Source organism: Pelobates fuscus, chromosome 8, assembly GCF_036172605.1.
Source record: "Pelobates fuscus isolate aPelFus1 chromosome 8, aPelFus1.pri, whole genome shotgun sequence".
NCBI classification, from domain to species: domain Eukaryota; kingdom Metazoa; phylum Chordata; class Amphibia; order Anura; family Pelobatidae; genus Pelobates; species Pelobates fuscus.
This window is the reverse complement of record NC_086324.1, coordinates 162,544,143-162,560,951: the sequence shown is the minus strand read 5'-3', so window position 1 is coordinate 162,560,951 and position 16,809 is coordinate 162,544,143. Positions and strand designations below refer to the sequence as shown.

The window sequence follows — 16,809 nt, the reverse complement described above, 5'->3', positions numbered from 1 at the left end:
TTGTAAATAGGCAACGAGGCCACTGGGTAACAACTGTCAGATACAGTTTAGACCAAAATAAAATACACAGAGACCTAGTCAACTTTAAACTGGATAACTGTTCTATATCATTTCATGGTCATTTCTTTATAAATGCTTAAAAATGTACCTACAATACTACGTTGGTCTGGAACCTTGTATCACATTAAGTGCAAGAGCTGGCTGATAACCTCAACACCCACAGGACACAGCCAGCTGTGCACTAAAGCAGAGTAGGTACCTGCTTACCCAGCCATCAAGTGCCTACCCTGCCCAAGTTAGTTTCTATGGAGGGAAGGGGGGGGAGGAGTTTAAGGAGGTCCTCTCATGATCTTCAAGCAGTGCCCTTGCATGTCCTGCAATGATGCCTGGGTTGACTTCTCTGGCCCCTGGCATCATTAACAGCTCACAAGGACAGTTATACATGACCCACACCGCTCCCGAAGGTAGGGATGCTGGATGAGTTTAAAGATACATTTGTGAAAGTGTTTTTGTTGGTGTCTGAGTCAGTGAAATGTATGCAACTTCTTTTTATATTTTCAGATTGTGTCTAAAGCCTGTCTCTACTGGCTTTTCAGAGAGCAGGCAGTGTTTACATTACTGCCTAATATCTCTAGTGACACTCACTCAGACAGCCACCAGAGTTGCTTCCTAATACAGTGCTCTGCATGAAGAGGCTGAACACTCCCCACGGATGCACAATAGCCTCCCAATGTTTCCTACGGGAAAGCAAATTGAGATTGTCAAGTGTGACGACCTCAGTCATGGGGGTAGAGCAAGAGGGACCAGACAAAAATTGAGGAAACCTCACCTTTTTTAAAAAAAACAAAAAAAAAAACAAAAAACCACAAAACACAGACCTGTAGCTATTTTACCGCTACAATGTCTGGAATACATGTTTGTGTGGCTGACAATAGTGTAGTTTTAAGTACAAGTGCCTAAATATTTAATTCTGAATTTAAACAGAAATTACTTTTGAGGCAGGGGTACTTTTTTTGTAAGACCTGCACAAGTCCTTCGCCATAAAAATATTGACAACCGGTCTAGAACAGAGTTGGGCAACCTTTGCCACTCCAGATGTTGTGGACTACATCCCCATAATGCTGGCAAAGAATCATGGGAGGTGTAGTCCAAAACATCTGCAGTGCCAAAGGATGCCTATGCCTGATCTAGAACATACATAACAAATCTAGCTGCAAAGCGGTGTGTGAAAGGATATTGACATGGGAGCCATACAATTCTGGTTAGAAATAAAAAAAGCGCAAATGTATTGGAGATGTTTTATTTGGAAATATGTAACCAATACCCAGTAGCGGGTGTGCGCCTTACCATACACGTCAAGGTTTTGCTTTTTAAAATGTTCTGGTTACCAGTTTACACGGACGGGAATAAGTTTTCCTTGTAATAAAACAAGAAAAAAAAATAGAACAAAAATATATATATACTCCAATGTCAGAACAGTACAATCTTTAACCAAATTACATCCAGGAAATTCAGTACTTACAAGGAAACCCCACAGATACACAGCTAAAGATTAAATACATACGCAGCAAAAGAGAGACTGGAATAAGTTAGGAGAGGAAATAACAGCTCATTGCAAAGTATGAACCACAATTTTTCTTTATATTTATAAATAAAACATTGAGTGGAGGGGAAATTACAATTCTAGATCATTTATACATCGTACTCGTTAGGAAACATCCAGAAGTGAGATTGAAGAAAAAGCCAAAAATAAAAATAAACTGCACGCAGAAAAGGAAAATCATGTGAGCGTTGCAGGAATGACTGCGTCCAGTCCACAAGCCTGGTGTCAGGACTTTATAGCCTGAAGTCCAACTGTAGGGTACAGCTAAAGGATTACACACAAGTCACTAACTTACAATGGCGCAGGTACAGGATTCAGGGGGTTAGAGAAACTACTGAATCGGGGGAAGGTGAAGAATGACTGTACACATGAGATAAAACCATTTTTTGTAAGAGGCTTCCAGAGATTTGGAATCTGGATGAGATCTTCATTGTGTGGAGAGGATAAGGGCCACAATCAGACCGTAGAGACCCAAGACTTCAGCAAAAATGAGGATGAGGATCATGCCCACAAATAGTCGGGGCTGCTGTGCTGTCCCTCGCACACCCGCGTCTCCAACAATGCCAATGGCAAAGCCTGCAGCTAAACCACTCAGGCCTACACTCAAGCCGGCACCCAGCTGTAAAAAGCTCCTGTAGAGAGAAAGACAAGTTTTATTTGGATACGATGGGAGTGCACAGGCTAGATCCCTGACAGAAAATACAAATTTAAACAAGAAGTTCTATACTTAAAATTAGTTTAGATTTGAGCAGATAAGTCTCTTTAAAAATAAAGAATGTTCACCCCCCCCCTCCCAACTTTAGTTATTTTAAAGGTGTTGCAATAAAAATTTAAATTTACAAAAGATACAAAGTGTATCCTTTTTTCCAGTGCCAACAGTAACCCCCTGCAGCACCACACTGTCACATAACACTGGTCAACTCCAATGCTTTTCATAGATCAGCATTGTGAACCTAAGGAAGGCTCATGTGAGGTAATCGCCTCGACGTACCAAACAAAAGCTTCTCAGAATCATTGACTGCAATGCTTCTATGGAAACCAGCGATTACCAACGAGTGCATGTGCGCACACTTACGAGAGGCAAGCTAAGGGACAACTTTGTCTGCCACTCTGTTCTAAGCTACTTTACATTCATATTCAGCACCACATTGTCTGCAGTGCAGAATACTAAAATCACAGAAACTTGCACAGCACCTAGGCAGCCACACAAGTCCTTCAAAATCAGTAAAACAAATAGTCACCCATGACTGATATGAGAAGCATACATTTGGTTATATCCAATTTAAAGGACCACTCTAGTGCCAGGAAAACTCCCCCTCCCGCCCAGCTCTGGAAAGGGGAAAAGTGGTAAAACTTACCTTTTTCCAGCGCTGGGCGGGGAGCTCTCCTCCTCGTCGGCTGAATGCGCACGCGCGGCAAGAGCTGCGCGTGCATTCAGCCGGCCGCATAGGAAAGCATTTATAATGCTTTCCTATGGACGCTTGCGTGCTCACTGATTTTCAGTGAGAATCACGCAAGCGCCTCTAGCAGCTGTCAATGAGACAGCCACTAGAGGATTTAGAGGCTGGCTTAACCAATTTATAAACATAGCAGTTTCTCTGAAACTGCTATGTTTATAAAAAATTGGGTTAACCCTAGCTGGACCTGGCACCCAGACCACTTCATTAAGCTGAAGTGGTCTGGGTGCCTAGAGTGGTCCTTTAATGAAATTCCCTCCCACAGTGCTACACTCCAGGGCTTGACAAATGTTCTTAGAATCTAGAAGCCAGCTAAAGGAAAAGTTAGGAGTCAGGTTTTTCAACAAGACAGTTATTTAACCCCTTAAGGACACATGACATGTCTTGATTTTTTTTATGCCAGAAGTTTGGTCTTTAAGGGGTTAAAAGGGACACCAACTACAGTTTAATGTAGTTCTGAAGTCCATTGCCTCTCCCTGCACACTTTTTAATGTACAAAACTGCCTTTAGAGAAAAGAGTCTATCCAGCCTCCCTACCTTTGGGACAGCTGGAATGGATAGTTTTCCATTGCTCTACTCCCTCATGCCATTTAGTGATGCCGGGGTTGGAGTGATGCCCTGCCAAAATCCTGCCTCAGCCCTCCATGAGCTGCCAATGTATTCAAACTTTAATACACATGTCCAAGTCCAGCAACAATTACTTACTTGTAAAGTGTGATACTTTCATTAAGAGAATTTGCAATGAGTACTGCCACTACAAGGCCATAAATAGCTATGATACCAGCCATGACAACTGGAATGATGGATTTCATGATCAGCTCAGGCCTCATGACGGACATCGCTGCAATACCGGTACCACTCTTCGCCGTTCCATACGCAGCTCCCAGGGCTAATGAGAAAGAAAGTGTGGAGTTAATAAAAATACAAACCAAGAGTTTCTTTTAAAGGACCCTTCCCACCCCAAATAACTTCAGCCATTGAAGATATGGGGCAATGTCTAGGTATCATTATCTCCCATTTCTTTCAATAGGTGCCCAGCAATAGGTGCCATCACCAGAAAAAATTTCTTCATGGCCAGCAATTGCTGAATTGCAACAATTCTTCCAACAGTTTTACACTGTGTACAGCAGTGTTGGACTTCACACAAGACAAAAATTACTTTACTGCGGGCTATTTAACTAGAAAGTTGAAGAAGTCCAATTTGTCAACTTGGCTTGTTTATTGCCTGCAGATGTTAACATCTGAAGCAAATCAGGTCCTCAAGGCACACCAGCAATCCAAGATTTAAATGTTACCCAAAACTGCTCCTACAAGGACACAGAAAATAATCTGGACAGCGCCAAATTAAAATGGCACTTTATTTTATCAGAAAGCAAAAACAAGCCAATCTAAAGCGAGACAGACCTAGGACACATCAAAACTGAAAGTTAATATAACAAGACAAACCAGTAAGCCACAGGGACTGGGTGGAAAGTTATTGTGTGAAACTGTAGCACCAAAGTGGCAAAACAAGTTGTTACCCAATTCTCAGATTACACAAAACTGTAAATATTTAAGCTCAGGCTTTAAAAAAGTGTCAGAAACCATAACTGAAGAATGATGTTTCGACCCACAAGAGCAGAGACTGCTGATCCGGTCTGGATCTTACATCCCACAAAAATATAGACTGTCCTTTTACAGTGGATATAACATGCCATTGCCTGCTCAAGTTGTATGGCCCAATAATAGTACAATTATACAATATTTTAACGGTGGCAGTATAGCATATGCAGCTTTAATTCTTTGGGAATCTGCCATATATAGGATGAAGATTATTGCCCTGTCTTTAGAAAGACTACATGTCTGAGGGAAGGAGAGAGGGGAAAAAGCCTTACGAACTTTACATCACAATAGTGCGCCCTATTGTGATGTAAAGTTCGTAAGGCTTTTCCCTCTCTCATTCCCTCACTATAGTGTGCCCTGAGGGTGCCCCCACCCTCGGCGCTGAAGTGGGAGGAAGGGGTTAATCCCTTACCTTTTCTCCCTCTTCTGATGTCACCGGATGAATGCGCATGCACGGCAAGACCCGCACGCATTCAGCCAGTCTCACAGGAAAGCATCATCAATGCTTTCCTATGGACGCTGGCGTCTTCTAGCGGCTCTAGCGGCTGCCAATGAGATAGCCACTAGAGGCTGGATTAACCCCATTATAAAACAGCAGTTTCTCTGAAACTATGTTTACAGCAAAAAGGGCTAATCCTAGATGGACCTGGCACCCAGACCACTTCATTAAGCTGAAGTGGTCTGGGTGCCTAGAGTGGTCCTTTAAAGATGTGGCAAGTGACTGCATAATCCACTTCAGACAAGGCAAAGCAGGGGCAATTATTGCAATTTTGAGGGAGAACAGAAATTGTTGAATTTTTTTTGCCAGTTGCCAAGGACAGGTTATAACAGTGATTGACAGCCAAAAGGTTTCAAGCCTCAAATACACAAGTTAAATAGAGGGACATATTAATCCTGGGAAGTGACAGCTCCCTTTGAAGGAGTCTGCAAGAAAACCCCAGTTTAAGCAAGATATTAGGAGTTTAACATGGGCAAGGTAAACACGAGTATATTCCAAGATTTCCGTTTCAGAAGAGGGGTGACATTAAGGTCAGTCTGATCTGAGCACTGCTCTAGTCACTGACCAAATCTAGCTAATCAATAACATCTTCAATATAAAATCTTTTAAGATATCTATGGCAATATACCTCAGCACAGAATGTACTGGTCACGATTGAATATAGTGATTACGGATTATGTATCAAGTTTAGATATATAGTTTTTATATTGTATTTTTTGCAACAATGCAATGGTATGGACAAAGACCCAGGACATACTTGAAAACAAGAGAAATCTCAATGGATCTATCCTGGTAAACTATTTTATAAAAAATAAATATCAAAGTTTGGTTCCAAACATGGTCAGAGAGTCTCTAAAAAGAACCTACAGCTTGACAAATCTCAAAATGTGCATATTTGTCTACAGTTTTAGATTAAAACCATTTTTAATACTCAAGTGGATTTTGAGTGACAATGTTGTCTATGCTGCAATTTTGCAAAACTATTCCATGTCAACGTTAACTTAATTCCAGGAATGCAAGTCAGCAAGAAAAACGGTTACACAACTAGCTCTGCAGTTTTTAAAAATGTAGTTTCAAATGAGAAGCAGCAAAAAAACTTGCAACATTGCAGTGCCTGATCGCCAGAGAATCAGGAAGTAGAAAACTAGTATTACATCATAGTATAGGACACCATTTGTATTACTAGTAGGTACTCTACAGAGAGTCTGAAGGAAGCCACAATTGACCCAGAACATTAATATTCTAGCACTTTGCTAGATTAAAGGACCACTATATTTCAGAGAAACTGCTATGTTTACACTAGGGTTAATCCAGCCTCCAGTGGCTGTCTCACTGACACCTGCTAGGGGCGCTTCTCACAAGAGTTTAACAAAAATAAATAAAAACAGTGATAAGATGCAGACGTCCATAGGAGAGCATCGAGTAATGCTTTCTTATGGACTGATTGAATGCACGCGTGGCTCTTGCCGCACATGTGCATTCAGCACTGACATCGGAAGAGGGAGCAGAGTTCCCAGCACCGAGGGAGCCCGGCGCCAGAAAAGGCAAGTGTTTAACCCATTCAGCCTGGCAAGTGTGGGAGGGACCTAAAGACCATATAGTGGTCCTTTAAGGACAGTCAAGTAGACATGTTAAGACGACCAAGAGGATAAAATTATTTAATTTTTTTTATAAAAGTTCCTCCATAGATGTTGCTAGTTCATTATAGTATTCACTTCTCAAATTTGCATTCAAGCACCACCTCTACATTTACCGCAAGGACCAGGAAGTAACCAAGATATTAGACAATCCTGCACTACTGGATATATGTATAGGACTGCACAGGAATGACTTGCTAATAAAAATAAAAAAGCCTTAGAGTAACTTCCAATACACAATTGGCAGCTCTGCAGTTAGACTAGCTGTTCAGAGGTCAAGAAAAATACCGATCTCCTGGAGGAGTGTCATTTCACAGTTTGTCGTCAATTCCAAGACCGTTAAGGCATTTTCTTTTCATATTCAATTGTAACATTATCAGGAATGTAAATTTGAGCTCCACCCGAAGCTGGAGGTTTTGCTGTAGGAATAGGTTAGGTCTGCAGTCTGTCGCTGGTATTGAAAGGATAATGGTAATTTGAGGATCGCTGTGTAGGTTGACTTTAGCTATAAGGGTTGGTGAGCAAAGTACAAGTTACATTACAATGCACACTCGTTGCTTGGCGGATGACATGCTAGGGAACGTTAATCACTGCAGTCATTCTGGAAACAGGGCAACAAGTGAAAAAAGGAAGCTGCGTTAAAAGGCAAAAGATAAAAGTGACAAAAAAACAAGATCGTGCGCTTGCCTTAATGTGTTTTCACCTGTACAAGAGGCTAGAACAGAGTAATCCCTAGAATGTACAGCAGTTTTTCAATGGCTTGTTAAGACAGGAACCAAACGTAATGTGCGTTTTGGGCTAAACTATCCTAGTAATCAATGCAGACGGGGAGCTTTAAGACTCAGACTTGCTGACTTTAAAAAGCAACCTCAATTGGTACGGAGACTTTAAAACCTACAACACATATACAAAGATTCAGCCACTAGTTAAGACATTTATTAAAGGGATACTAGTCAACTTTAGCTTAATGAATCCGTTTTGGTGTATAGAACATGCTCAATTCTGCCATTTAGGAGTTAAATCACTTAGTTTATGCAGCCATAGCCACACCTTCCTGCATGTGACAGTCTTCCTAAACACTTCCTGGAAAGAGTCATCTAATGTTCACTTTATTGCAAATCCTGTTTGTGTATCGCCTACTTTGTTAATAGCTTATTAGACCCTGCAGGAGTTGTGTATTTAAGTTCACTTTACAGAGCAGGATATAAAAATGTGAAGTAAAAGCCTATGAAATCTCCATAATTGACTGAGATCTGGGGCAGCTACTGGAGAGTAAAGAAAAAATAAAAGAAATTATTTTTATTTTAAATAGTCATGTTGTGACAAGTACAAAATGCCCTTCTCTGAGCATCCCTTTAAGCAGTCCAGTACACTGAAAGAACTGGTTACAGTGCACCCAGCATTAGTCTAAGTTTACCAGTAATGTACAAAGTACCAGATTTTAGAGCTGGTGAAAACATAATGTGGATAAAGGGTTGAGAGCTGAGCATTTGCTATTGTAGTAGGGAAGGGGAGGAACCTTCAATATTGGATGCAGACAATTTAAGGGACACTAGGCACCAAAAGAACTTTAAGCAGTTTTGTTGAATAAATGCTCCATTCCCTGCCATTTATGAGTTAAATCACTGTTAATGCAGCCATAGTCATGCACAGCCTTCCTAAATACTTACTGTAAAAAGTAATCTAATGTTTAGACTTATTGCAAATTCTGTTTAATTTCTATTTATTTGTATCTCCTGCTCTGTAAGTGACTTGCTAGAACGTGCCGAATCCTCCTGTATGTTAAGTAACAGAACAGGAGATCATTTACTTTTAATCAAATTAACATCTGATTGACAATGAAAGCTTTTTTTCTATGCAGACTGTCAGTCACAGCCAGGGGAGGTGTGGCTAGAGCTGCATAAACAGAAACTAAAGTGATTTAACTCCCTGGCTGGCAGAGAATTGAGTAATGAGATTGCAGGGGCATAATATATACCCCAAAACTGCTTCATTAAGCTAAAGTTGTTTTGATGCCTATAGTATCCCTTTAACAGTTGCCAATACTTTCACACTAGCTCCCTGCATCTTCCAGCAAAATTAGGTCACAAGTTATTTTGTTGCTCTCAGAAAAGCCTTTACAAATTCCTCCTGCTAACCAATTAGAGACAAAACAGCATTTATGCTCAAATAGATCCAGGATGACCATATGGATTTAAACCTGTTCAGCTTTTACACTGCATTCTTACAGAAAGAGGCTCCAATGGCATCTATGAACATCTGGATCACTGCACAGAAAGATTAGTTTAATGTTTTTAAAGATATACATAGAAAACTTATAGGGACACTATATAGTCACAACTAAAGCCTAATGTAGTTCTGGTGCGTATAATCATTCCCTGCAGGCAGTCATGAAAAAAACAAAAAAGCCCTTTTCAGAGAAAGGCAGCGTTTACATTGCCCCATAGGGATACCTCCGGTGACCACTGGAGCAGTGCCGCACACTGCAATTCAGAGTCTCCATGGATACACTGCATTTTCCTCAGAGATGCATCTATATGAGGTGCCAATTCTCCACCAAAAAAAATAAATAAAATAAATTTGAATTGCCTAGAAATAAATTCTGATGTCAGCAAGGAGGCGGATCGGCACCGGACCAACAGGTTTGTGTTCCTGACCCTATAGTGTGTTTCTTTAAAGCTACGACAGTGTTGCCAAAAAATAATTTAATAAAATTAGAGATTCAGCCCTGGAACTTTACTTTGACCAAAGATCCTAAAGGCAATCAGGTTTAAGCAGTAATGGTGTGCTGCAAACCAGATCAATCCGAGTGCTATTTAGACATCAAACAGGCCATGCTTGTAGTAAACATCAAGAAAACACTGCCACTGAGTTCACATTACTATGCTTTCAGACTCAATTATTTAAGACTACTACAAGACTAGATTTAAATTCCCTTTCAACAAGAGCAAGATCTTCCAGTCATGGATCAGTCTCCCCACTGGTCAGTCACGTGAGCTATAACAAATCAAAGGGAGGGAAACAAAAACAGCAATTTTGACACTTGCCAAAATCCCACTTTTCCTGATTCACCAGAAATGTAGCATTACCTTCAAAATGCTGTCACATGGTCTTTGAGGTCTGCCTTTTCATTTACAAAGGCAAACACCATGGCCAAACTAGCTACTAGCATCTCCCGTGCCAGTTAAAAGTCTGATTATTAAAGAGCATTTTCCAAAAAATAAAAAAGGGGTAGAACAGTCACACCTATTATGGAAATCTGAAAAATCAGACAAAGTTCCATAATCGATACACTGACTTCATTTAGAATATCCATGTCATTCTAAAAATGTATCACTTTGTAAACATTGCTGAGGAGTGCAAAAACATTTGCTAGGATTAGGTTTATGTACTGACAGTAGAAAATTATATGTATCCTTTTCACGCTCTTCGCAATTGGAATCAGCAGCACCAGTTCCAGGCATTGAGTGTTCGTACAGAGCAATCAGGCAACAACTTTAAGTTAAACTGTTTACAAGATTCCATTAAGTGACCCCTTCAAGTAATAAAGATAAAGTTGTGCTGTCTAGAGTGTCACTTTAAAGACTCTTTAGGTACAAGTCACTGCAATCAAGATGCAGACTAATTGCACTAAGCAGTTGTTGGAAAATATTCCTACTATTCCATTTTATTATTATTTGTCCACACCAGTAAACTAACCTACAGATACAATTTTATACTTTGTCTAGGCCACAATTCACCATCTGACTTAATGACCAATTTGTAATAAAAAAAAATGTTTTAAGTACAAGTTAATATTTTGATAGGGAGGTGCAGTTGGAAAACCTGCTGCAAAAGCAGTCTATACCAAGTCAGGAAGCCTAGTTTTTCCCCCATTGACGCTAATGTCAAGCCTTTAGAAGATAGGATGAAGCAGTTTGTTAACAAGTGCAGCACATTCTCTGGGCTTCAATGGCTACATTTATAGCTGTACAGTTAGCCGACAGCACAGGAATGTACGAGATTCAAGCATTGTGCACTAAAGGTGAGATTCACACCATCTGCCAGGTGATTATGAAGTAATATGGCTACAGACGGGCCAGAAAAACTGCAGGATGAAAGAACTGCAAGAAACAGTCCAAAAATAGATCCATGCCACGAGCCATTGTGCAGATTTAGTGAGGACAGAATCTTGCAGGAAGCAATAGTAAAAGGTAGATACATCTAAAGCCAATCATTACAAAACAAAAACACTGAAGGTCACAATGCCCTGATTCCTGCAGCATCCATCATCCTATGCTCGATCACACAAGTACAGCCTCAACTTCCACATTTGCTTAAAACACAAGCCGGATTCACTGAGCTGCTGTGTAATAAACTGACCTCCAGCACACTGTCATCTATAGAACAATTGAAGTTTTAGATTACCTTTTGATGTAAACGCATGACCGTCCTCTAGAAGTGGTCATGTGAAAAAATTAAACCACAAGACACTGGGAAAAAGGTTCAATTATACGTTACAGGGCAAGCTATGAAAGGCTGTCACAGTTAAGGCATACTGGAAGTGTTAAACTAAACAATTCAAATTATATTTTAAAAAATTGTAGAATGGCAAATTATAAACAGAATACTAGTTCTGTTCAAATGGACCACAATGCAGTTTGAAGAGTGAAGGAAATGCATAGAACACACACACACCATCCTACATCTAGTATAGGAATGTCCACTATTAGCTTATAGTCAGTTTACAACAGATGTAACAAGGAGGATTTAAGAATGAATGGAGGAAGGAAAAAACCCCAAACACATCTCTATAAAAACAAAAAACCACCTAGTATATTCTGCTCAATACAGTCTGGTCTGATAACTTCCTCTTATCCCATATTTTACAACCTTAGGGTATTTAACAAACATGGCTACATATCAGAAAGTCACGAGTCTGAACATTAACCCCTAAAGCCCATCCCCAATCATTCACAAGTATACATGGCTAGTACTGATCCCAACCCCCATGCCATTCTTTCCTCTGCAGTCATGTGACTGCTAACCAGCTGCTGGGATCACCCCAGTGACGTCAGCTCTCGGCGTCCCCCGTGGGCGATTCACTCATTCTCCCCCCCCCCCCCATCCTTACTACAGCCGTGGAATACAGAGCATCCCGAGCGGCCGCTCACGGAAACAGCCGAAGCTGCTCGGCTCTGCAGGTAGAAACAGCAGCCATAGGAGAAGCCAGTGAACCGAAATGAGGAAGAAAGATGGCAGTATGGAGCCTGGTCACATGATCCATGGAATAAGGATCGGCCACCTAGAGACACCATCACCCCCAATAGCAGCCTAAAACCCAAGGACAATTTATAATCCTATAGACCTACAAACTAAGGGATAATTTATATAATCCACCTCCTATAGAGACATACAAATTGAGGATAATTTAGAATAGAATCCTATAGACCTACAAAGGATAGTGTAAAATATAATCCACATACACCATATTAACAAATCTAAAATCAGGGAAGTGTACAGTATAATTCATATACCTCCTGTAGACAGACATACAAACCAAGGACAATTGAGAATATTCATATACCCTCCTATAAAACATACATAGGAAGCAAACCAAGGAATATTTACAATATAATCCATAACTATACACCTCCCCATGATCAGACATGTCATACAAACCGCAGTTATAATTTAACACCCATTACCTCCCCTCCATACATCCTCATAGCAGCACACCACAAATAATCCAGCGATAATTCACACTATAACCCAGTACCCCGATATCCCCCCTTATAATACATTGAATGTCAGACAGTGATAATTCACAATATATAACCCAGCATCCATTATAGCATCCTCCCCCCCATGTCAGTGATAATTCACAGTATATAATCCCCTCCCCCATAGATTACACATTACATGTCAGTGAGAATTCACTATAAATTCAGCACCCACCATACCCCATACAAACCAAGGACAGCTCACATCAGGAGCCAGTGGCAATGACAGCTCCTGGACCCACACCTCTCATCATGCACAGCCAGCCTAAACCCCAATGCAAACCAGACACCACCACCATTCGAAATAAATATAACCAGGAAATAATCGATATCTGGCCTGTGGCCCTTAGAGACACGGTATTGATTGATTGATGATTTAACCCCTTAAGGACCAAACTTCAGGAATAAAAGGGAATTATGACATGTCATGTGTCCTTAAGGGGTTAACTGCCCCCCACCCCCCTGGCTGCCGGGTTAGTTAACCCCCTGAGTGCCGGGATGGGGGTCCCGGCTATAGACGGGTTATGGAAGGTGGGTAATGGCGGACAGGGGGTCTCACCGCTGAAGACCATGGCAGACGAGGCGCCCATGACGGCGAAGAAGGCGGAGTACTCGGGAGCGGTGGCCGTGCTAGTCATCGTGTCCGGGACAAGGGGCTCCTTTACACCGGCAGAGAGCGGGGCACAGAGTACGCGGAGCTGCGGGGGAGGTAGTGGTGGAGGAGAGGGGTCGTTCCGGTGTGTGTCCTGTCTGGGCGGCTGCGGCTCTCACACTGATGAGCTCGAAGGCTGCTCGACGCTCTAAATACCTCTTACCGCAGCACAAAATGGCCGCCGCGTCACGTGACGCCAACCCCCTCCCACCATTCGCTGACGGCGCCGAAAGCCCCGCCCAGACCCCTGGCCATCAGATGGGACGTGCCACATGCACGACGGCATGGGGGGAGCCAGGGTTCACTCGATTGGGCGGCCAGGTCTATTATGAGGTCAAACACGGCGAAGATAAGCCATAGGGGAATGAGATAGTGTTTATTTAGCCGGATTGGAGAGTATATGTATATATAAAGGTGACAGGGATCCTTCTCAGGATGAGTTGGTACAGTCCTCTTGGGTGTAGGAGACTGATGCGTCATTCTGGTTTCATTAACATAATGTAAATGGTGTGAGGCAGAGCTGGTTCTGTCTAGGGAGATAAGCCTTCCCATAATATTTAATGTAAAGAATAAAGTGTTAAACAGAGTGCAGCCCAAAATATAAAATTAAACAAATATCTAAAAAATGACAAGGTGGCCATTTAAATTAAAGGACATATAATTTAATGTGCGCATTGGGGTTTATGTAAAGTTAAAACACTATTTATTAGAGAATTAACGAGGGAATTGCAGATTTAAGACCGATGTAGCCAAAACTGGAAAAATTCTAAAAAAGCTCCACTGCTTTATTCCACCTCGGCCATACGTGTGCAAATCTTATGTCAATTCTCATAAATTCCCAGTTTGGTAAAACTAACGAACCCTCCGCCAAGGTTATTCTTTCGCTAAACAGACCTGAGAATTGCAAAAATTTGGGTAAAAATGGAAAAATTGGAAAGGTCTGTAAGTCAGCTAGTTTCTTTTGTTTTTTTTTCTTTCAACAGAGTTAGATATTTGTAATTATTATTATTGCTATTTATATAGCGCCAGCAGATTCCGTAGCGCTTTACAATATTTTGAGAGGGGGGATTTAACTATAAATAGGACAATTACAAGAAAACTTACAGGAACGATAGGTTGAAGAGGACCCTGCTCAAACAAGCTTACAGTCTATAGGATTCCTGGTTTAATAAACAACCCAGACTGTGTTTCACACATTAACCAAAAAAAGGCACTCTCTACAATCACAATGTAGGCCTAAGTGGTTTATGTGGAAATATTCCCCAACGCAGCTATTGTGACAGAGCTGGTATGGTAATTGTAGCCTGGAATTTTTAAATTTGTTTTTAAAGGATGACTGTCATCAGATTTTCACTTCTCCTATTTTTTAAAAGTTATTACATTTAACGAAACCTAATGAGATATATATATATATATATATATATATATATTATTATTATTATCGTTTTTTTTTTTTTAAACTATGTATACTGAAACTGAAATTCCTTTTTTTATCTGGTTAAGCGGCCATGTTGGGTCAGATTCTACTGTTATCTGACCAACTGGTGCTTAACCTAACTTGCTCGCTGCTGTGATAGTTCTATGAGAAACTTCAGCAATAGGCACCTAAGGCCTAGAGAGGGGTCGGCCTCGGGTGTTATGACTTTGTCCCCTCATGTGTCTATCTCCAGACCGTTTATTACGGTTTCTCTTTTGGTCAATAAAACCACTATAACAACCAAAGCCTTGATCGATTCAGGTGCGGCAGACAACCTTATGGATGAGAACTTTGCTAAGACCGCAGCCTTGACTTTGATCCAAAAGGCCACACCCTTGGCCGTTGAGGCCATAGATGGTAGACCACTTGAGAAACCTCTGGTGACCCATGAAACCCAAGAAATAGTTATGTCTGTGGGTGCTTTGCACAAGGAAAGGTTAACCTTCCAAATAATTGACTCCCCTACTGCTTCTATCATTCTGGGTTTTCCCTGGTTAGTTAAACACAACCCGGTACTTGATTGGGGTTGTTTAGATATACTCTCCTGGGGGGAATCTTGTCAACGAGACTGTATGGCCCATGTACGTCCTGTTTGTTTACTCAACGTGCCCACGGCTAAACCACTTTCTGTTTCTGTCCCTTCTGTATATGCAGACCTTGCATTGGTTTTTGAAAAAAGGGAGGCAGATAAGCTGCCTCCACACCGTGACTATGACTGTGCCATAAACCTTTTACCGGGTACTATGCCTCCTAGGGGTAAGGTCTACCCTCTTTCTGAGAAAGAAAACCAGGTTATGGAGGAGTACATACGGGAATCCTTAAGTAAAGGTTTTATTAGAAGGTCCTCCTCTCCTGCTGGTGCTGGTTTCTTTTTTGTGGCTAAGAAGGAGGGCGATTTGAGGCCATGTATAGACTACAGGGCTCTAAACAATATAACGATTAAAAATGCCTATCCGATCCCTCTCATCACTGAGTTGTTTGATCGTGTTAAAGGTTCTAAATATTTTACTAAACTAGACCTCAGGGGGGTTTATAACCTGATTCATATAAAGGAGAATGATGAATGGAAAACGGCGTTCAATACACGAAGTGGGCATTACGAGTATCTAGTCATGCCTTTTGGATTGTGTACTGCTCCTGCTGTATTTCAGGATCTCATAAACGATGTTCTTAGAGATCTACTGCATGTCTGTGCCGTAGTCTACCTTGATGACATACTTGTATATTCTCCAGATTTGAAGTCACACCATACTCATGTAAGGATGGTGCTTAAGAGGTTGTTGCAGAACGGTCTTTATTGTAAATTAGAGAAATGCTTATTCGACCAAATGTCTGTACAATTCCTTGGGTATGTCATTTCTGAACAAGGATTCAGCATGGATCCTTCTAAATTGGAAGCTATACTGTCTTGGCCCCTTCTCCAAGGACTTAAAGGGACACTCCAGGCACCCAGACCACTTCTGCTCATTGGATGCCAACTCCCACTACTCCTAATAGGGATCGACCGATTATCGGTTTTACCGATATTATCGGCCGATATTCGGTATTTTCGGCAATATCGGTATCGGCCAATATAGCTACCGATATTGCAGATAATACCTCCTAGGACCGCCAGGCTCATTGCAAGCCTGGCGGTCCTGGAGGGGCCGGCAGCAAGCGCTGACTTACCTTGCCAGCAGCTCCTGCAGCTCCCCAGTGTAAATCTTGCGAGACCCGCGGCCGCAGAGCATTGCCATGGGTTACCATGGCAACGCTCCGCGCGGCACTAAGGGCCGCGAGATTTACACTGGGGAGCTGCAGGAGCTGCTGGCAAGGTAAGTCAGCGCTTGCTGCCGGCCCCTCCAGTACTTAAACCACCGGACCACCAGGGAATACTATATCCCCCTTCCCTGGTAAGAAGCAGGGAGGGAGGACCAAAAGAAAAAAAAAAAATGTAAATATAATTTTTTTTTTAAATAATTAACATTAAAAAATCCCCCCCCATTTTACACAAATTACATCACTACACAAACACACACACACTGCATTACACACACACTGCATTACATACACACACACACACACACACACTGCATTACATACACACACACACACTGCAATACATACACACTGCATTACAT

The 16,809-nt window shown here is 41.5% G+C and overlaps 1 protein-coding gene across 1 annotated transcript; it reads right to left on the bottom strand.

Annotated features, from left to right (window-relative positions):
* Positions 1–1,284: 1,284 nt before the first annotated feature.
* On the bottom strand, positions 1,285–13,398 carry ATP6V0C (ATPase H+ transporting V0 subunit c). The gene is made up of 3 exons (XM_063430598.1): positions 13,120–13,398; positions 3,766–3,949; positions 1,285–2,235 (listed from the first exon to the last, which is right to left on the bottom strand). The coding sequence occupies exons 1-3, from the start codon at positions 13,196–13,198 to the stop codon at positions 2,031–2,033; spliced, it is 468 nt and encodes a 155-aa protein (XP_063286668.1). The 5' UTR covers positions 13,199–13,398; the 3' UTR covers positions 1,285–2,030.
* Between the last annotated feature and the right edge of the window lie 3,411 nt (positions 13,399–16,809).

Coding starts and splice junctions, on each gene's coding strand:
- ATP6V0C (XM_063430598.1), bottom strand. CDS start 13,198: ATGACTAGCACGGCCACCGCTCCCGAGTACTCCGCCTTCTTCGCCGTC. Junction 3,950..13,119: donor GTCTGCCATGGTCTTCAGCG/GTGAGACCCCCT, acceptor CTTTCTCATTAG/CCCTGGGAGCTGCGTATGGA. Junction 2,236..3,765: donor GAAAGTATCACACTTTACAA/GTAAGTAATTGT, acceptor TTCTCTCTACAG/GAGCTTTTTACAGCTGGGTG.